At 36.0% G+C, this 23,545-nt stretch overlaps 1 protein-coding gene across 41 annotated transcripts in view; it reads right to left on the minus strand.

Annotated features, from left to right (window-relative positions):
- The window catches only part of LOC105033980 (CBL-interacting protein kinase 24), a 160,102-nt gene that overhangs the window by 5,555 nt on the left and 131,002 nt on the right, over positions 1-23,545 (minus strand). For 38 of the 41 annotated variants that reach the window (XM_073255032.1, XM_073255024.1, XM_073255031.1 and 35 more), the window contains 10 exons: positions 17,043-17,105; positions 16,802-16,873; positions 15,336-15,443; positions 15,184-15,258; positions 15,042-15,095; positions 13,387-13,512; positions 10,115-10,204; positions 8,106-8,228; positions 7,786-7,905; positions 4,653-4,769 (listed from right to left, as the gene is read on the minus strand). In XM_073255032.1, the coding sequence (XP_073111133.1) occupies positions 4,653-4,769; positions 7,786-7,905; positions 8,106-8,228; positions 10,115-10,204; positions 13,387-13,512; positions 15,042-15,095; positions 15,184-15,258; positions 15,336-15,443; positions 16,802-16,873; positions 17,043-17,084 (927 nt within the window). In that variant the 5' untranslated portion in view covers positions 17,085-17,105. Of the gene's footprint in view, positions 1-4,652; positions 4,770-7,785; positions 7,906-8,105; positions 8,229-10,114; positions 10,205-13,386; positions 13,513-15,041; positions 15,096-15,183; positions 15,259-15,335; positions 15,444-16,801; positions 16,874-17,042; positions 17,106-20,977; positions 21,121-23,545 lie in introns of those variants that run through there. The other 3 variants (XM_073254994.1, XR_012140337.1, XM_010908981.4) reach the window with 3 other exon arrangements.

Below are 23,545 nucleotides of genomic sequence, written 5' to 3' on the forward strand. Positions count from 1 at the left end.
TTTGTATTTTGGTTTTCTATTAACAAGACATTAAACAAATCATTAACTGCAGGATTCTCATCAATAAATCATCAATTACAAGTTCTTAATAAAGATAGAAAATTAAGCACAGTTATTAAACCTAGACTAGAGACCGACCCAGCCAAGGGGCCAGGTCCCAAGTCCAACCATCAGGTCAATCAGTCGAACCAGGTTTCGATTTAAAAGAATAAATTACAAAATGCCACTTGAGGTTTCCATTCATTATACCTACACCTAATAGTTTGTAAAACCTACACTTACACCCTGTTAAATTAATGGTATTAATGAAGACGTTTTCCTCATGTGAAAAGCAATACTGCCCTTGGATGGGGAGAATGCAAATATTTTCTTATGCTCTTGGATTGCTATTATAGCACTTAAGGTTATTTGGTCATTTTTGATTTTTCTGACGTGGTATTTAGGCCTTATGTAACGCTAATGGTTTGACTAACATTCTGTAATGTCATGAGTTACAATGTTAGATAAAAATAAACCTCAACAAGGTAAGCATAGTTTTTTCAAATTATTGGGTATGTGTAATTCACACTTAATCTAAAATAATGAAAATATATTTTTGTAATTTAATAAATAAAATAAAAAAATATGAGAAAGTGTATAACTATTGACAAATAATTTTTTTTATTTTACATACTACTCTTTCATCACATGGATAAAATAAGTAATAAAAGTTATATACGATTAAAAAATATATAAATTATTGATTTTTTTAATTTTTTTAAGTAATAAATTTTGAAATATCCAAATGAATAAAATGAAGTATATCTATTTTTCTTTCATTTTCTACTAATGGCATTTCGAAATATCCAAATGAACAAAATGAAGTGTATTTGTTTTTCTTTCATTTTCTCCCAAAAGGAAAGGAATTGACAATTTTCTTTTTTTAAAAAAAACTAATTAAATTACCATCACATTAAAATTAGTGGTTGAGATTCTATATCAAATAGGTGGTCAGAAGTTCGAATCTCCACTTGACCATTATTTCTATAATTTTTTCCATAAACAAGAAAAACCTAATTTACCCGATTTTAAATTATCCAAGTCACAGCTTTTCTCGAACTGTCACGTTTAATCCAGGTTTCACCAGCCTAGATGCAACTCCAACCCAATTCGCAAGTCGGATCAGACAAGGGGCCAGTCCACCAATCCAACTACCCGGTCCAACCCTAGTCTAATGACTATGCTTCCAAGATTCCATGGTACAAATCTTCAACCACAAGATCCTATCAGGTGGGTCTTTACCTACAACCATTGTTCGTTGAACACCTTGAATTTAGCATATATTTTGCAACAAAACTTCGGTTGATGCTAGGTCGTTCTTGATAGATGTCATATCATCATATATCTGGCCAAAAGCCTTCTCAAATTTGAGATGTTCATGGAAGGCATCAATCTTGAAACCTAGCTTCTCGTTTGAAAACATGACAATGAGAGGAAACGAATAAGCATTGAGAAAAAAGATCGATAAGAAGGAAGAAAGAACAAGATAGGATCCTTTATCTCTGATACCAAATTTGACATAGGACAATAGAGGCTAGGGTGTTCATGTGTGTTGAAGGACCTAGAAATTAGCATGGCAAAAGGATTTAGGATTTTATGAATAGGGATAAGAATTTTGAAGCATTTTAATATTTTTCAAGTGTTAATAAGAAACAGCAGAATTCTAGTGCTCTTATAGGATCAAAATAGAGCAAAATACACTGATTATAGATCCAATATAGATCTAAGCATAATCAGATCTAAGATCAATTATCAACTGCATAAAATAAAAAGCAAGACTATGGAATAATAGCCAAAAAAAAGAGCACTAGAGGAAAGATAGAATCGGAGGAAAGAAGATGATAAAATAAAAGAGGGAACAAGAGGAGGGGAGGGCAAGCAGCCGAATTTTGGCTTCTTTTCTCTCTTTCAATTAAATCATCTCAAAAAGTGGATTACAATCTTCATATGGACTCAAAGTCCAACAACATTAAATCTTGACCCTTGAACTCAAAACAGATCCTAGCCATCAATCAAAACCTAAGGAAAGAAGAAAAGACACAGCTGCAACAGCATCGTGAATAGCACCCATGAACAGAACCCGCTACAGTAGTGCAACAACAACTTGACATTTAAGACTTTCTAAACATTAACAAAACTATTTGATAAAACATGGACTGCTTCAATCTTTTAAATTGGAAGTCTCCTGCATCAGTAACTAGCTGAAATAAATTTAGAAGTAGTTGATCAACTTACACATTGAGATGTAAATTTCATAATTCACATGAGTCTTAGTAATAATAATAGTGAACCCTACAAGTGTATCACATGACAAAAGTTCAAAAAAGAAAAATCCATACATGAGCCAATGTGCACTCTAAATGTTGAAAGCATGGTCAAACATGGAACCAAGTAATTATGTATGCTTTCCAAACTGATGCCTAATTTAACAAATAGAAAAGTTTATAACTTCTGATTCAACAAAACACTTATTTAGCAATGACATGGTTGTACTATACAGTCTTCTCCAATTTTCTATCACCAATGCTGAACAGACACTAATCAGACAAGACAAATGATTCGTCCTTTAACATCTAGGCATAATATTGTTTTAAATATGCTCACAAAAAAAATTTCTACCACTTTGCCCTGCAAGAAAAGAGTGGTAGACAAAAGAAAATTTAGACGAAACTAATTAGGAATTTGAAAGCACTTTCCATGTTGGAGGACTTTGCCTCGAAATCAATATCAAAGTAGTAAATCCAAATTAACAGCTTCATCCCAGTAGTTTGTGCATAAGTATCGATAAAGTAAGAAAGCTATACCCGACAAGATTCGGTCGTACCGATACAGGAACCAGTATTGGTTGCTTGGTGATATGGTAGAGTACAGTATCAGTACCATGCCATTCCACTCCATTTTGGGCCCTTTTCTATTTTCAAATTTTGAGCTGAAGTTGGCATATGGTTTGCCGACTTCAATTCAAAATTCAAAAAGAGAGAGAGAGAGAGGAGGGGGGACTGATTCAGAATAAAGGTGGCGACGTCAAGGAGACTGCACAATGAAGAGGGAGGAGGAAGAGATGGAGGGACATGGAGAGGGAGACGGAGAGGGTGAGAGAGAGGAAACGGGGAGGGCGAGGGAAACCCTAAACCAACCTGAGAGAGAGTGAGAAAGAGAGGAGGGAGAGGGAGAGGGTGGAAGGGACGAGCCTACGGGAACCAAACCGCGGCCAAGGAGGCAGGGTGGTGTTCGCAAGCATGGGGGGGATTGAGTCACAAGGAGGGGGAGATGCGGAATTCGTCACGATGGGGGAGGAGCGGGGCATCACAAGCAAGTTCCAAGCCATTTGAATAGCCAAGGAGCAGCGGAGGTTTAATAGCCAATTCGGTAGCCAAATCATTTGAAAAGCTAGAATCATGCCAATTCCAACCAGTCCAACACGATATGCCTCAAACCAGCCAGTTCGGCACGATTCAGCATACTCTGATCCTCGATATGAATAATTGGCAAATATGTAACCCAAAAAGTCAACTCCAAATAAAAAGGACTAGGCTTAAAATGCAAAGTCTGCACAAAATCAGTATCGGGTACCATACCAGTCAAGAACTAGGTAAGTAAAATATGGTACCGTACCTACAAATGATACGTAGTGTAGTGTTGATCTAGAGTACCAGCCCACTAAATCTAGAGAGACTAAGAACGAGAAGGGGGGAAGGAGGCATGCTACCATGACCCGACCGTGGGCCTTGGTGGTTAATATGGGTGCGGGTAAGAGAACGACTAGAAAGATCAGACAGAAGAGAAAGAGGATGGCATTGTCGTTGGTCATTATGCTGAAAGGGAGAGGTTTACAGTAATATCTTAAAAATGTTGAACAACTAGGATCCATTTTTCCATGCAATCAGATAATCATGTAGGTCTATAGTAACATCATATTTTAGATTTTAGCCATTTAACTTCTTCTAAGGTCAAGCTTCTTAAAGTTACTCAAAGAAATAATGACTTCCCTTGGCCTGGTTTATCTTGTTAATGCTGATGCCAGAAGAACTATTTTCCATGTTTGTACTTGTGCTCTATCCCCTGATGTTATCCCCACAACCCCCCAAGAGAGAATATCCTAAGGTTAAGTCTACTTGTGATGGTTCCTTCACATTTCATTAATTTAAAGATGCAGTAAAGAGAATTGCCTTTGGTTTTACCCTATCAGTAGCAGCACATTGAATAAATCAGAGGATTGTGTATTGAAATTAGGACTTAATTTGGTCATACCTCTCGCCAATGAAGCATGGTTCTTCAAAAGCATTAAAGATAAAAGATGTTCAAAGATGAATGTACCACTAGAATTATCATATGTGCTATGCTTAGTAATATCCTCCACTCAAGCTGACTGTATATAACCCAGTCATGCATGATTAAGTGCTCATGATGTAGCAGAACCAGCTAAGGATGGGCTGGTGTAGTTCTCCTTATGTGCATATTGGAATTTCTCCTTTTATCCTATCCTTGTTCTTTGGTAACTTATTATTAATCAAAAACATATCTTGAAAGAAAAATCATGTATGTAAATTCTAGAGTAAGGCATGAGCGCGAAGTTGCTAGATGAATCAAAAAAATGCCATTCAGAATTTTACCTTGTAGTTTTGGGAATGAACCTTGAGACCCATTGACTGAGCAACAGCTTCAATGGTTGCTATGATGGTCCTTGCTGGGTGGCGTGACACAAAACGAGTCTGACGTTTCACACAATCCTGCCAGGCAAAACAAAGTCAATATTATGTTGCAGTATTTGCATTCATGAAAGGCTAATAACGGACAACTTATATTAAATTAATAATAAGTGAAATCAAGATCCATTAACTACCAATTGTAGATAGATCTATGAAGATAATGTTGGCCAAATCCTTAGTTATCATATACTTATAGAATATCAGAAAACATGTTATACATGAAGAGGTCTAACAAGTTATAATTCACTTCATTTTTGGAAAGCATCTAGTAATTGTGAAAGCAATAGCCATCCCATTCAAATATTATATAATTAAGTTGAGGCCCAAATCCATGATTATCAAGATGATAGGAGATTAACCAACTAAAAGGTAAGTGGCAACTAACAGACAGATTCTGATTAAGTCAAAGAAGAAATTATTTTGACCTGGCAACTATATCAATGTCCACAAGCTCGTTGAACCGCTCCAGTATGCTGTATACAGACTTTGAATTCTAAGGCAATAGGTGCTTTTATTACAAGGTAATGAACAGCCACAAACAGATTTCTGATAAAGTCAAAAAAATTGCGGTAGCCTATCATATCAACATAATTTATGGCAAAATTCATGAACGTGTTGAGCTGCTTGAAATGAAATTTCCTGAGAAATGATAAAACAACTGGATGGTTCCAAATTCCATTGAACAAGCCAAAACAAGGGTAAGTGAAAAAAGAAATAAAGCAATCGCAGAGCATTCAAAGCAATAGAAAGAATGAACAAATTTCCCATGTTTATCTACAAGACCAGCGAACAAGCCCCTTTCCAGATACTTGCACCTTATTTTTGGTCTGTTCCATAACAAAAATGTAAAGATCCCTACATAGTCTCAAGCGGCAAGTGTCAAGTCTAGATTGCATTGGCTAAAAATTAGGAATATTATGTGACCATTTATGCATGCAAAATCCCAATCTACATATACTCATGAAGAAGTGCATGATGCTTCATCCTACTAACATAGAAGGGTGTGTGCAAGTGGAACATGTGTCAAATTTGTGATGCATGGAACATAGCACTGGGAGTCCCATGGTAGACTCATGTTCTGGTGGGACATGATCAAAAGCCATATGTGGATCACCCCTGGCCCAATAACCATTATCAATTTGTGGTGTCCCTCCTGCATCTTAGTATTGTAAAACTGATGTCCTAAATCATTTAAGGCAAAAGTTCTTCGATCAAAAAACAACTTACTGATGAAACCACAGCATAATGCTACACAAAGCAGAAACCATCATCGGCAGCCAAAATAGCCAATAAATTTACACAGCCCATGTTCAAATTAATGTGCACAAGAATCAATTTACCATTAACAGGGAGCATAAGGTGGGTGATAGATGTTGAATAAATTAGCAGATTTGGCTCCATAAACCAGTGTGCAAAGTTGATTGAGTGGTCATAACTTAGTCATGCACTACTGAATGTATTCTGTTGGGAAGGATTTGGTCAAGCTTGTAAAACTTGAAAATTTACAAACATGAGCGGGTGCAACCATAATTTAATAATAACTTATTTATTAAATGCTTGTATTTGGAAGAAGTTGTCACTAGAGTACCCCTAGTAGTAGGACTTGTAAATGAATAAGGATTCACAAAGCCAATATAGTTTAGGTTTTGATAAGGATGTATTTATTTCATGCATTCTAAATGAGATTAAAACGTATTTAACTTTTTATGCGTGAAAAACAAAAACAAAACAATAAAACAGGTATGTACCTGTTTTGCTTAGTTTCAAGTAAGACATCTTTGGTCAATGGAGAAGAAATGGGTTGTAACAACAGTATCTTCTATGTCAATAATTAAGCATAGCATGTCAACATTTTTTTTTACATTATGAAAACACAAATCACTAATTTAAGCATATTAGGTTAGATAATAAATAACATGCATGACAAATACAAAGTGCATTAGGATATGCCTTAAAAAATTCCTCTTTTTTTTTTTTGAATTTCTCATATATTCTAATCCACCATTTTATGCTGTTGACAAAAAAATGGACACAGTGAAACGTTTCAACCCAAGGCTTGTCTTAAATGTGCTTCAGAACTTTAGTTCTATAGCATGGCTACAGGTCTTGGAGAGGTTGGAGACTTCTGTCACAATAATAAGAGTAAAATAATGAGTGAACTCAACCAAAATATATCCATATATGAAAGACCATTTTAGTGCAAAGTGGAATTGCACATGCTCAATTTCCATCTCCTTGCTATTTTTGATAAATAATAACCAGAAAACTGCTCCAAGTATTTCCAAGGTTAAAGCCTTTTCTACTTCCAATCATTTCCCAAGATTAAAGCCTTTTTCTTCTTCCAATTGGTTGTTATTACACGGGACCGTACTCATTTGAAATAATTCATATTTCATGGCAGTGAACACCAGTTGAACAAGCATTCACAGAGGCAGCACAAACTCAGGTCAACAGTACATTGTGTTTCAATAGATAGGTCAAGCTTCGCTTTAAATTGACTTTTCTAATCCAGTCAAATGAAGAAAACTAGAAACAATATAAGTCATGTAATTACCCAATCTTAATTGAAGGGATTTTTCCATGTTTCTGTACTTCTTCCTCACTTATATTTTAAATCACTTCAAGCATATTTTCAATAGATCTCACAAGATTTACATGAGCTGGCCTGTTTGGAGATTGAGGAATCAAAGAAATTTATTTTGTAAATTTCAACAATGATGAACAAGCTCAAATTATCTAATATATGTACGATGAATTGATCAAATGAAAAGAATAATAAAACATAGCAAAAAGACAATATCTAAGGGAAATAAATTCAACAGACATGACAGATCTGGTAGCAACCTACTAATGAAGCTAAATAGAATATAAAAGCAAAAAAAGACAGAGTAACTTCTCTTCAGCAACACAAAAAAAAAAGCTCTAAAACTTATTTGTTTGCAGATAAGAATGCACATTTGATAAATCGAATAAGCACATACTAAATTTACAGGGGAGGTTAACCCTCAACCAACACGTTGACACATTTAGAAAGTACCTGCCTTCTGTCAAATAATGCGGAAAGATCCAGGCCCTGAGACAGAGTAATCATCTCAAAGGCATTCATTATAAGAGGGCCTCCATCTTTAGTTTCTACCTGCTCAGTTACATAATGATCCTGGCAAAAAAAAGAAAAATAACAGATATCGAGGTGCGAACACCAAGGCTTATCGGCATTATAAGAATATGCTAAATGTGAAAGCAAAAACATGAGGCAATGTCATTTGGTACTACATAATGAAGCTATTAAGTAAACAGAAAGCATCATTGAAATTTCACTCTAAAGCTAAAATAAGCACTTCTGAAATGCTTACCAACCTCAATATCATTGAAAACAGCCTGAACGTCTTCCAAATTAACTTTTTCCTCCTCACCATGTCTAACAGGAACATAATTTCTCCGGAACCATGGATCATTTTTTATTCCTTCAATGTGAATGCGCTGCATTAATAGAAAATAGGTCATCCCAGGAAACAGGAAAAAAATATAAGCTAATTGAAGAGGAACATTTCTTTGTAGCCGTAATTTGACAATAGAGAGAGAGAGAGAGAGAGAGAGAATGTCAGAAACAGAAATATAAAACCAAGAGAGCAAAGGAGAAAATTGATCAAGAGATAATGTGGAGGCTCCAAAAATTTTGATCTTTCATCACTAATTGTCCCCATCCAAACGCAAGGCTTAAAAAATCCTGTCCCTAACCAAAGCCCTAAGTCAATTTTATTTTGAAATGTCAGCACAACACCCCCAACCCCCCAAAATGGCACAGTTATTGTTCACAGTTAGTGGAAGCATGAACAATACTATGAACGATATGCTCCGATATTCATGCATCTGATTGGGGTTGTCAATATGCTGTCCATCAGCTTGTCAGCACACCTCTTCAGATTTGTCAATCTGACAGACCCTTGAGCCCCTTTTATCAATTTTGACCTAACTCCTAAGAAAAGAATAAAGATTATTCACCCGTGAAACTGCAATAGCTGGCTTACATTTTTCATTATATCCTATAAATGGTGAGACACTTATGTTGTTGTTTTCTGTTGTCTCGATAATATAAAAGTCATATGCTGCTTTGAGGTTAATCCATACCATACATGTGACTGAGGGCTGTGAATATACCTGTAACTTCTCGCCACTTTTTTCTGACCAAAACCATCAAATTTGACCAAGGCCCCCGATGTGAAACTCATAGATATTGATAATATCATTTGAATATGAATAAGGCTACCAAAATATGTTCTGGGGTGAAAAATATATGCCCTCCACACACTTCCCGTCACATTATGCAGGTCCGCCAAATGATGTCCTCTAGATCCTTATAGCATCAAATCCGATCCCACTGGATCCACAGTGAAAAACACAATTACATTCACCTAGATCTGCATTAGTGGTCTTTACTGCTTCTTGCACTGCATCATTTAGAATAAAGCTGGCTCTACAGTAGACATTAGGCCTGATGGTTATGCCCAGGCCCTGCCCAATTCTGAAAGGTCAATACTGGCCCAATATTGATATATTAATTAACATATAGTATCATATTTTATTATTATAATATATAAATACTTATTATAATTAATATATAAAATATATATTACATATACATAAATATCTTGGACTGAGCCAATTTGTAAATTTTCCAAGCACAGCCTGATTTTCAGATCTGACCTTTTTTTTTTGCCAAGGCCAGTTCCACGGGCCTATTTTTGGTGTCCAAGCCCACCAAATTTCAGGATGGGCTGGACGGGCCAGGCAGGCCATCAAGCTCATGATCAGCTCTAATTTAGAAATGTCTGGATATCCTGTCATGCAGCTCTTTAGCTACAAGTTCCAAGAGATATCATTCCACATATGGTTTTAGATTTTATTCATGTCATGAATCAACCATAGAGCAGAGACCATCCATATTATCAGTGTTAAATAGAAAATGATACTGTCAATATGACAGAGAAGATAGAGATAAACTCATATAACTTCATCCGATCAACAATGAATATCAGCTGGCAGGTGTTCAAATAGGCATGGAGGTCAAGTTTTGTTCACCATCAAGATTTTTAGTTTAGCATATAGATATCACTGTGCTGGAGAAAATCAAAATGATCACATTACAATTCAAGGTCAAACAATGTCGAGACAAAATTATGCTGCCAATATCTTGGGTACCCCTGTATCCAAAAATTCTCTTCGTAAGCCAACAATCTTAATGCAAGCATGATGATAAAGGATTCCAGAGCACCCAAGAATAAAATCTCCATCCTCATTCATTTAGAATTTTAAATAATGACAAACCATGAGATAATTTTTAGCAGGACTGGCATTACTATACTCACAGATTTTGGACTTGGATCAAGTATTTTATGTATCAACAATTTAGCTCCTGAAGAGAACCAAGGTGGGCAGGAAAATTCTGCTGTGTTGATCTGCAAAGTCATAAGATGTCCTTAGTGCCGACAACATTCTAGTATAACATATTGAAGGTAAAGGATCTAAGGTTTTGGTTACCAGGAATATTTGCTAGATATAGTGCAAAAGAAAATTCTAGAACAACCATATAGCAGTTAGTGGTTACAGAGATCATGTCAGTTAAGTTTGAAAACCATATCTGTAATAAGAGAATTTATAAAATCATTTTTATACAAGTCAAAAACATTGTTCAGATTGGATAGATGAGTGGAAGAAGTGGGCACTTCTAATGATTCTGTAGAGTGAAAGGGAATAAACATGACCTTTAAATTTTGATACTGAACTCCATCAGCATCTCCTGCTACTCACATTGTCAATATTATTCTTAATATTAATTTTGATTGCACATTCACCAGTGCTCCCACTTCTACTCCTATTCTCACACCTCAATTCCAAATTCTATTACATTACCTAAGCAAAAAGTGAGAGAGAAAGAGAGAGCATGTGGTGATGTATCTAAGGATTGAAGAACTGATTTTCTGAATGTGACTAAATCTATTGTGACATAACTCTCCAAAATAATGGAAGTCCTCAAATCGATATAATTTTTAATCAAAAAACATCTTTTCCCAATCTCATCATGGCTTGTTCTGAACATCAAAATACTTTGTCTAACTACCTGGCCACAATATCAAAACTTTGGTTGAAATCAGTTCCCAACTTTCCAGCTCAAGTATTTAGTTTTAGGAGGCGTTTGGTGACCCAATTGAGATCACCACAACAATCTAAGATCATTGATGATCCAAATCTTAAGGTGATCTGATCCCTAATGATCTATGATCGGTTGGCCATAGTGCGGTGATTAAAGATCCCCGGGTATATACAAGTAACTTATTTGGTATGCTATGGAAATCCAAGATCACCGATCATATTAATACCAAAAATACCCCTGACATATCTCAGATGGAAAGAGAAAAAAATGATAGGAGAGAGATGGAAGAAAAGGAAAGCCTCAGATTACCGTGATTGGGTTGAGGAAACAAAATCACTACTTCAAATTATCCTCTCAACAAAGTTTTGGGAGTTGGGATTGAGGATTGAGGTAGAAAAAATTTTAGAAAAATATCTAATAGATTTTTCCTCTTTCTAATCACCACGGTAAGAAAAGGAAGGATTTCCTTCTCTTTCGTGGAGATGACACCCCAGCAACCCACCCCAATGCGCGTAAAAAATATTGGAATGGAGGATTAGGGTAGAAAAATTTTAGAAAAATATCTAATAGATTTTCCTCTTTCTAATCACCACGGTGAGAAAAGAAAGGATTTCCTTCTCTTCTGTGGAGATGACGTCCCAACTATCCATCCAAGTGCGTGTAAAGAATATCACATACGCGCGCAAAAAAATATCACGGCAAACAAAGACAGATTTCTCTTTCAAGAAATCTATCAATTATGAGAGTATTTTGGTTAACGTATTTTAATATAAGATCACCGTGGAGTGATGTTGGATACCCATCCTCAAAAGCAGATTTTTTATCATCGCATTGGACAGTAATTTGAGTGGGGGTGATTTGAAATCACTGCTACATAGGATCACCATGATGCAACCAAACATAGTAATCTCATCACCTCCACCCACATCACCCTTGATCTTGGGTGGATCACCCCATACTAAATGCCCCCTTAGTGAGAGTGAACAATGCAACACCCTCACGTTGAAGTGCCAACACGGGTCTCTGCAATAGGTATCAATAACACACCACAAAAGAAAACCGACAAAAGCCAGTAACCAAAAGCCACAGCCTATCAAATTAAAAAAAAATCTTATCTTTTCCTTCACTCTTTTACCTTTCTGAGAGGATTCTTTGACTTCCTTTTCTCTCTCTTTTCACCCTTATCAACGAGCTGTTGCACAATCTAGCTCAGCATTCCTATTGCATCTACATCACGAGCACGGACCAGCTGCTTACCCTCTTCAAGTTCACCTCCTCCCTCCCAATTGCCCCAACCTATTCTCTTTCTATCCACTACCTTGTGCACATCATCATTAGTAATAGACTACAAATGTGGAAATTGGAGTAGGGCCAAGGTGGCCCATCCGAGACCGAGAGCTACAACAACTGGCTGAAGGACACCCCTTCTTCCACCTAATACTCCCAGATGCTCCATGACCATTGCGACTGCATCTTCTCTGCCACCACTTCCATCTTCCACAACATCGGCATTACATCTATGTCAAGGTTGCCCACATCCACTACCACCATGGCACCTGTTCATCGCACAGATGCTAGGCTGACATGAGGTGTTCAACTTCATGTACATTGAGACGTGGAACAAGAAGCAGCGATTTGGAAGCATGGCCGGTTGATGGGACTAGTAGGGAAAGTGGCAATGAAAATAAGCGATTAAGATGGGACTTAATGGAGAGAATGCATTGCTGAGATACAATGAGACAAAACATGACCAAATCATGTCAACGGCCGTTGGATGCATTCACATTCACCCATACTCCTAAGAAACAGGTACAGAGTGCAAGAGTGCATAAAGAACTGCTCTTTTAGATTTAGTGATTTCAATTAGAGTTAGTTTTGATTATATGGTCAAAATTGTCCACCCAATCAAAACTTCTAAAACAGTTACATCTTCAATAGAGAAAATTTTATAAAGTAATGATGTTTCGATGTTACATTAAAATTTTGTCGTCCTGTATGACATTCCTCTTTTTCTATAAGATGCCCTACAGCATTCTGCAGCCAAGACCTTAACCCCTAATATCATTGGTATAATTATGAAACTACTTCAGAATATCCTAATCCTAACATAATACATGTAGATTATATACTTAGTAAACACTAACAAAAATGCATATTGAATTCAACAAGCATGCATATAGCATCAGAATGATTTCTAATGCCATAATGCAACAAGCCAAGTTAAAGGCCATAAAACGATAAGATGATTTCCTTGCTCATAAGGAATTGAGACTAACATTTTCATGTATGGAAAAAGAAACAAAAAACATGTTATATGCAGATTTAGTGAGAGTATGTTAGCTGTTTGAGAATATGTATTCCATGAAATCATACTAATAAGAATTTTCGATGACGAATTACAGGGATCTTCTGTCAAGCATAAGAAACAAAATAAGGATGCATAATGCAGGCCCCTGATGAAGTGATTTTGAGGTAAGTGAAACTTACTTTTCTATACAAGGTTGGAAGATCAGTCTCATCAAAAGGAAGGTATCCAGCCATTAAAACATATAGGATAACTCCACATGACCATACATCTGCTACAGAACCATCATAACCTTCATGGCTGAGTACCTAGATGCCCAGCAGCTTATTTTCATGACCAGTTTATAGCAAATAACATGGCAAAATTACTTCAAAAGTAATAGTAAACTTTTCTTGATTTAATAATTAAAATAGAGACACATATCAAGACTCAGAAAATCAACAGAAACCTGAGAAGAATTTCATAGAAGGTTCTAACTTACATGGCAATGAATATTTTCAACTGATTGTTTAGCATATGCAAAATTACAACTGTAATCCAATCAGGTTATATTTTTGGAATCTGTTTATGTAGCCTCATATTTCACCATGTATCATATGCAGCTTAGAGGATCCCAAGATCTAAGCCTGACAATAGGGGGAGATATGGCTCTGAGTTATAATGCAATAGGCACTGAGACCAAATGAATGAACAATAAATATAACAATCAAGCCTTTCTCCAACTTTGCGGGTTGGCTTTGTACATTCTAATTCACCAAGCATTCATAGTTAGGGATACCTGTGATGTTATTTCAAGCCACTGAAACTAAAAGGATGATTTCAGATAACAGTCAGAAAAACAGATTTATGGTGTGATTTAAGATGTCGGAACGTAAGATGCACCCATGATCATAAAACCAGATAGCCAGGATGAGGTTTTCAGGGGGATTTGGTAGAATTAAGAGGAAAAGGTTAAAAATGGAGACACTAAGTAAAGTTCAGAGAGGTAGTATCAGAGATCAAGTAAGACAGTAGCATTTAGAATGGTTTCTCCATGTACATAATGAGTCAAAGACAAGCCCAACAAGTTGAGGGGTCAAAAAGCTGACTGAGGAGCCCACAAGTGCTTTAACAGAAGTAGTGACAAATGATTGAGATCTCTAAAAATGACACCAACTTGTTAGGACAATGCTTGTTCTTTATTTTCACATCATGTAGTAACCTACAAATGTAACACATACATACGAGCATAAATATATGCACACCTATTCCTTTACCTGCTCAGACTGATGGATAAGACGGTTATGAGCTTCAGGCAGGCTAGATATAGGCATTAAAAATGTTAACATGTTAATTATGTTATAACTATGCTATTAGGTATTAGTAGGAAGCACTGATTTTTGTTTGTTATTAATGTTGCTACAATAAATTATTTTCAAAATTATTTTTTTATTATTATATTACATATTTTATTTATTCTTAATAAAAAGATACTAACCGCATATGCTCTATACAGTCCCTTGACTGCTCACTTTCCACAACTACATTCCAAAACACTGGTTTCAATAATACAAGAGAACAAGTCAAAATTAATCTTAGAACATTCCAAAATCTGTTATGTATTGTTTAAAAAAAATGAGACATTTAGGTTTCCCAGAATAACATATTTGTTTTAAGAATCATATTGCCATGAAATAAACTATGCTACCCTTAGTATCTGACAAATGAATGGTTGCTCAAGTTAAATAAGACATCCTGACACCACTAAATGTAAACTATCAAGGCAAAATATAGCTATATATAGTCAATGAAGTCAATCTAGCTAATGGATTTGCAAGAACAATGCACTTGAAAATACCTCAGGAGCAACATAATTTGGGGTTCCGCAGGTTGTGTGAAGAAGTCCAACTCCCTGGAACCAACAGAATTACCATTAAATACAGCACGTGATTATCTGATAGAAGCTGTTTCAGGCCAACAGGGAAAGCATTCGAGCTTACTTGTTGTGGAAGTGCACTAAGACCAAAATCTGAAACTTTTAAGTTTCCTCGAGAATCAAGAAGAAGATTTTCAGGCTACACATGTAAACATATATCAAAAGCCCAAAATGACAAATTTTAAAGTACTTCCAAAAGAATGTAATGTAACAAACCTTCAAATCTCTATGGTAGACACCCTTGCTATGGCAATAATCAACTGCATCAATAAGCTGTTGGAAGTACCGCCTGGATTCATCCTCATGGAGCTTTCCTTGGTGAACCTGCACATGTAGACATGTATATGAAGATAACAGAACAAATAAACATGTTGAGATAACAAAGGGTTTTTGTCATTCAACTGTGAGTTCAATCAAAGGTAGCAAAGTATTAACATGCATAAAGGAATGAGAATTATGTTTATACACATTAACAGCAATGGAACAATTTGAGGAAAAAATGCATTTTTGTGAATGAAGATAATCAAACAATCATACTTATGCTTAACAGTCACTCTGCTACTAATCTATGAATAGAAGGACAAATACAGCCGCAAAGGTTACCAAAGAATCAAATTAAAATATTGGTTCATATAAGGAAACTATAGAAGAAGCCAGTTATACAAAGAAAAGTATTTATGATCATAGGAATGTGCATTATGTTGATATATATCACACGAGAACAATTCGAGGAACAAACACAATTTTGCGCATCAAGATACATAAAGCAAGCAGGTACTCATATTTGTATGAGACTCTTACTACAATGCCAATCTGCAGAAAAAAGAGGGACCAACACAATTGCAGAGGTTATCGCAGGATCAAATTAGTTAAGGATTCATATTAGGAAGCTAAAGAAGAAGTCAGTTGCACAAAGAAAAATATTTAAGAAAATAATTTAAAAAGGGTTTCTTCATGCCAAGAAGGTCAAAAATTCAAGTGATGGCAAAACTAAGAGTAAGATTCTACGAATGTTTAGATACATAAAAACACATGCCAGAAGATCATAAGTGGTTATTTGGTGAGTGACAAAAATGTCTATTAAATGCATATATTCACATAAGGTTTTAAATACCGATACCGGATCCTGTGCCAGTTGACGATCAGTACAGTGCCGTACCATACCATACCGGCCCATACCGACAATAAAAAATTCAAAAAAAATCCCATCCAACCGCAAAAAAAAAAAGAAAAAGAAAACCAAGCTATACCACACCGTATCGCACCATACCGGCTTGTACCGCATCGTACCGGCCCATATTGCACGGTCCGATCCGATTCAGGCCATTTTTCGAAAAACTGGTCCGAACCGAACCGGTTCCCTATCGGTACGGTACCATATGGTACATGATGTACCGGCCGGTTCGAGCCGATATAGAATATCATATGAGACAATGACAAATCTAGGAACTGCCATAGGCCAGACAGAGGGAGGAAAAAGTATCAACATTATGACATCTTCCATTTCGTGATTGTCTATGGCCTGCCTCACCCAACAGCACAGGAAGGGTATCATATAAGGATGATTATTATACTCCTAACCCATGTCATGAACTTGAGCACCATAGACCTATATATCAAATACAAATACGACAGTACAAAACAAGCCCCTATTTTATTAAAGAATATGTCTAAAGCCTTACTATTTTATCAAAGAGTTCGCCTCCTCTGATAAGTTCTAGAATGATGTATATCTTTGTCCTGCTAGCCAAAACCTGAAAAATCCCAGAAACAAACTGTTACAAGGAGAGGAGGAAAGGAGGGTTGGCATAAGAAAGCATTTTAAGCAAGAAAGGTATATATAGTGCACTGGATACAATATTTTTTTGACATTGTAGATTGGCCGTCTGTAATTCATATCATAGTTAGTACGAAATTACATACCTCATGTAGCCTGACTATGTTGGGGTGCCTGACAATCTTCATTATAGATATTTCTCTCTTGATCTGGGAACCCAAATGTGAGATGTGAGCAGATCTATCGCAATAATAGGAAGAAGGACAAGCACACAGCAATTTTGATCCAAACGGCATCTTAGGATAGCGGTGGAAAATAACAGTTTGCAAGTAAACAATCAGTAGAATGTGGAGATATCAACAGAATCTACCAGAAGCTAACCTCATGCTTCGTTTGCAATTGCAAATGAGATTGTTTTATACAAAGCATTAAATGCAAGTGATCATGACACTATTCACATGACACATTGTTGTTGACATGTAGCCACAGCAACTAACAATTTGAGGCCCTTCAGCCCTAAACCATGCACAGGATTGATCATAAAAGAATAATACTAGAAATAAAATAGATCTCCCTAAAGATTGTATTATCATAACATGGTATAGACCAAGGATCGCCAGCTAGGAATCGGACCTCGTGCCAACCGACCGGTGGTACGAGTCACTACACCCCCATACCGGACTATACCGGACTTAAACCGACACAGAAACAGAGGATGAACCGGGAAGGAAAATAGAGAGGGGGAGGGAGAGAAAGGGAGGCTGATGGAGATGCCTGCAATGGAGGACCGCCGAGGCTGCCCAAGGACCACCGAGGTCTCCTAGGCTCCGCGGTCCTACGCAAGAGAAATGAGAAGAGAGAGCAAGAAAAGATGTAATTTACTTCTCATTTTCAGTGGGTAATCAATCCCATATAAATATACCAAAGGATGATCTTCTTAAGAGATCAAATCCCGTGTAAATCCCATGAAATAAGGTATAAGATCAAATCCCATCAAATAAGGGATAGGATCAAATCCCATCAAATAATGGATAATTAAATATGGTTACAGTGAAATAAGGAAAGAGAGGAAGAATAGAAAACTATACAAATATCCTACCATTAAAAAGAGAAAAAGAATAGAAAAATAAATATCCTATAATTAGATGAGAGATTTTAGAAAATTCTCAACACTCCCCCTCAAACTGGTGAGTGGATGTCTTCCATTCCCACCTTGCTAATAATTTCTTGAAATCTCATTGTAGATAGACCCTTGGTTAGAACATCAGCTAACTGATTCTCTGATGGCATATATGGGATACTAATCAATCCATTGTCCAACTTCTCATTTATGAAGTGTATGTCTATCTCAATGTGCTTGGTCCGATCATGCTGAATCAGAATATGCGCAATATTAATGGCAGACTTGTTGTCACATTATAGCTTCATCGTTCTCTCTCTCTTGATCTTTAAGTCATCTAGGATTATTTTTACCCACAGTAGTTCACAAATCCCCTGAGCCATGACTCTGAACTCAGCCTCAGCACTAGACCTTGCTACCACATTCTGTCTTTTACTCCTCCAAGTCATCAGATTACCTCCTAAAAATGTGCAGTGTCCAGATATTGACCTTCTGTCAACTTGTGATCCAGCATAATCAGCATCAGTATGAGATTCAAGAGTAAGCTCTCCTCTTTTCTGAAACAAGATTCCCTTACCAAGTGTAGCTTTAAGATAGTGAAGGATTCTATAAATTGCTTGCAAATATTCTTCTTTTAGGTCATGCATAAACTAGCTGACCACACTCACAGAGTAGGCTATATCTGATCTTGCATGTGAGAGATAAATTAATCTCCCTACAAGTCTTTGATATCTCACCTTATCAACTGAGCTATCCTCTTCAATTCTTCCTATCCTGTGATTATAATCAATAGGCGTACTTGCTGCTTTGCTGCAAAGATTTCTAATTTCTTTAAGAAGGTCTAGTATATATTTTCGTTGAGAGATAAACATATCCTCTTTTAAGTAAGCCACTCCAATGCCTAGGAAGTATTTCAATTTTTTGAATTTTTTTATCTCAAATTCTTGAGCCAATCTTTTTAAGAGATTCTTTTTCAGCTGCATCATTTTCTATCACAATAATATCATCCACATACACTAGTAAGGCCGTAACTTCACTTTTATCTGAGTGTTTTATAAATAACTAATCGAAGACTCGCGCATTACGCGAGGTCGGATGTATGAAAATAATTTTTCTGGATCTGATCAAATTGAAAAAAAAATTATATCTAAATAATAAAATAATATTCATTCAAATTCTTAGAATCACTTCATATTCTCAAGTACCTATATAAATAGGTTTTAATTGTAAGAATATAATAATACCATATATTAATAACATAATTTACTGTGAAGAGATGTTCTTTTCAGATGGCACAACAAAACTCATTTAAGAAGCTGAGTTGGCAACACTTCAATACTCCTTCACAGAGTATTGTTTTATATATATACTAGTCGAAGACCCGTGCAACGCTACGAAAATAAGTTTTTCAAATATTGTTGTCCTATTTTTAATTATTTAGATGCAACAATGAATAAGAAAGAACAATTTCACATCTTATATATGAGGAGAAAGCATCATGCATCCATTAAATGAAAGTTAATATGTATTCTTGGTAGACTACAACTGTTAATAAACAAACAACCTTTGAGTTCCCAACTAAAAAAATTGAATAAATAATTTGGAATTAGTGGCAATAAATATAAAAGAATACAACAACTCTAAGTGGCACAACAAAACTCATTTGAGAAACTGAGTTGGCAACACTTTAAACAAACAATCTTTGAATTCCCAACTGAAAAAATTGAATAAACAATTTGAAATTAGTGGCAATAAATGTAAAAGAATACAACAACTCCAGGTAGCACAACAAAACTCATTTAAGAAGCTAAGTTGGCAACACTCCAATACTCATTCACAGAGTATTGTTTTATATATATATACATATGCTATGATATGAATTTATATTGATTCTAAACTAGTCGAAGACCCACGCATTGCGCGGGGTCAAATGTACGAAAATAATTTTTCTTCTAAATCTGATCAGATTGAAAAAAAATATACATATAAATAATAAAATAATATTCATTCAAATACTTAGGGTCACTTCATATTCTTAACTACCTATATAAATAAGCTTTAATCGTAAGAATATAATAATACCATACATTAATAACATAATTTAATGTGAAGAGGTGTTCTTTCCAAGTGGCATAATAAAATTCATTTGAGAAGCTGAGTTGACAACACTCCAATACTCCTTCACAAAGTATTATTTTATATATATATATATATATGATGTGTGGTCTCCCTAGCTTTGGTTGTATCTCATTCTCAACATTGCCTTTGTAAATCTTTCAAATCATACTTAAGGAGATTGTTTTAGGCCGTATAAAGCCTTTTTTAAACGGTAGATTTTATCAACTCCAAAATCTCCATCAAACCTAGGTGGTGGCTCCATAAAGACCTCTTCTTCCAAATCTCTATGTAGAAATGCGTTCTTCACATCAAATTACTGCAAATCCCAATCAAACATAGCAGCAAGAAATAATAGAATTCTTACAGTATTCATCTTTGCTACTAGTGCAAAAATTTCTTGATAGTCTATCCCATAGGTTTGTGTATATCCCTTTGCAACTAATCTTGCCTTGTATCTCTCAAGAGACCCATCTGCTTTGTATTTTAAAGTGTAAACCCATTTGCATCCAATTGGTTGTTTCTCTTTTGGCCTAATCACAATCTCCCAAATCTTATTCTTCTTTAGTGCAGTCATTTCCTCTTTCATGGCTTGTACCCAATTCTTGTCCTTTAATGTCTCTTGTATGATTTTAGAGATATCAATTAAGTTTAGGATAGTGAGAAAACTTTTATGTTGTGAAGAAAGATGATGAAGGGAGACAAACAGTGAAATTGGATAGAGTGGATGTTGAGTGCACTTTCTGGTGACCTTTCTTAAGACAATTGGGAGATCTAGATCTTGAAAAATAGGCTCTTCAGGAATAAATTCATTAAGAATAGAATCAATGAGAGAAACTGATTTACCTGGTTCTTGTTCATCCAGATTGGAGTCTTGGGTCTGCATTGGATCGAAAATCACTTTTTTTCTTCTTGAATACTGCAATAATTCAGACTGCTTTTGTTGCTGATTTTCAGTGTCTTGTTCCGACTCATATGAGGATGGTTCATGTGGAGGAGGCATCAGCTGTAAACTTTCAAAATTATCAAGGACAACCCATTCCGAACTATCCTTAGGCTTCTCCCCCTGAAGAGAGGAATGGGATTTGGAAAAATAAAATGGGTTTTCATTAAAGGTGGCATTCATGGAGATAAACATTTTTCAAGTAAGAGGATGATAACACTTATATCCTTTTTGTGTATTGGAATAGCCCACAAAAGTACATTTTAAAACTCTAGGATCAAGCTTTCCCCGATGTTGTTTATGAACATAGACATAGCAGACACACCCAAAGACATGAAAAGAAAGATTACTCGGATAATGAAGCTTAAAGTGAAAGATAGACAATAAGTGAATAGGAGATTGATTACCAAGGACACGTGAAGGGATTCTATTAATCAGAAAAGTTGCTGTAAGGACAGCATTTTTCCAAAGAAATTTCGAAGCATTAGAATGAAAAAGAAGGGCACGAGTGACATTTAGAAGATGTCAATTTTTTCTCTCCACTATCCCATTTTGTTGGGGCATATCAACACAGGAGGATTTGTGAATGATTCCTTCTTTGTGAAAGAAGAAAGCAAGAGTGAAATTAAAATAATCTCGAGCATTATCAAAACGAATCCTTTGTATGGATACCCCAAATTGAGTCTTTATCATTTGGTGGAAAGATGGAGTTATATGGCTGCCCTCAGATTTTTCCTTCATAAGATATATCCACGTGGTCCTAGTACTGTCATCAATGAATGACACAAACCACTTTGCCCTAGTCTGAGTAGGAATTCTAGATGGACCCCAAATATTTGTATGTATGAGAAGAAAAAGTTTGGAAGATTTATTAAAACTCAAAGGAAATGACACACGATGATGTTTAACAAATTCACAAGTATCGCAATAAAAGTTTTGAACATCAACATTATCGAACAATAAAGAAACATATTTTTCAGCAAAAGAAAGGGTGGACGGCTAAGATGAAGATGCTGGATCCAGATTTCAGATTTATTAAAAGAGAAAGGATGAGCAGAATTGGACGATTTGCAGGAGAGAGTGAACTGGTTTGTAGGAATGGAAGAACTACTGGCAGCATCAAGGTAGTAAAGACTATTCCGTTCCTTAGCTGATACAATCGTCCTCCCCATGACTGTCCTGAAAGATGCAATGGGTATCAAAAAATGTGATACAACAATTTAAATCTTTGATGAGCTGATGAATGAAGATTAGATTAGTGGATAATTTTGGAACACGTAACACATTTTTTAAGTGAAAGGAAGGGGCTAAGGAAATTTGGCCTTGGCCGGCTATGTTAATAAGAAAACCATTAGCCACGATAATTGTTTGATTTCTTGAGCATGGTTTGTAAGTCTCAAATCGAGATGGGCTATGGGTCATATGATCCGTTGCTCCCGAGTCAAGTACCCAAGAGGAGGAATGAGGTAATGTATCGGCATTAAAAGAATTAGAAACAGGATGCTTACCAGATTGAGCCAATGAACATGAACCAGAGGAAGTAGACAGTTTAGAAAATCTCGTAATTTCTCAACCTCTTCTTTGTTGAATTTCCGAAATTCAGCTTCTTCAGACTTTTCAGATATAGATCCCTTGAGAAAAGTTTTTACCAACTGTGACCATTGAAGATAATTCTTCCCATCAAGACGATAGGAAGAGTTCATGGCCTGCAGTTCACCATTTAAAACGGGTTGAGTTGTCCCAAAGACGGGTCCGAAAGGACTGAACACCGTGGCCTCAAAAACTTCAGACATATCGATTAGGAGAAGAGATCAAATAACAGCAATAACAAAAAGACTAACTGACAACGAGAGTGCAGTCAGAATCGATCAACAGAGAAAAGCTCCAAACAATGCGACTTCTGCAATGAAGGTAGGAAACAATGAAGACGTCTGCGATGAAGGCAGAGGGAGTCGACACTGAAGATGTTTGCGATGAAGATAAACAAGGTCGACGACAATGGGACCAACAGCGATGAAGGCTGTGGATTTCGACGATGAAGACAAATAGAAAAAGCAGCGGCGGAAAAACAAGCCCTATAGAAAGTGCTCTGATACCATGAGAAAAGATGTAATTTACTTTTCATTTTCAATAGGTAATCAATCCCATATAAATATACAAAAAGATGATCTTCTTAAGAAATCAAATCCTGTATAAATCCCATGAAATAAAGGATAAGATCAAATCCCATCAAATAAGGGATAAGATCAAATCCCATCAAATAAAGGATAATTAAATATAGTTACAGTGAAATAAGGAAAGAGAGGAAGAATAGGGAACTATACAAATATCCTACCATTAGAAAGAGAGGAAGAATAGGAAACTAAATATCCTACAATTAGATGAGAGATTTTAGAAAATTCTCAATAAAGAGAGATGGGGAAGGGGGAAGGGGGAAGGAGTAAGAGGAAGGCGGCTGGGAGACCACCTAA

This window comes from Elaeis guineensis, chromosome 3, assembly GCF_000442705.2.
Source record: "Elaeis guineensis isolate ETL-2024a chromosome 3, EG11, whole genome shotgun sequence".
NCBI lineage: Eukaryota > Viridiplantae > Streptophyta > Magnoliopsida > Arecales > Arecaceae > Elaeis > Elaeis guineensis.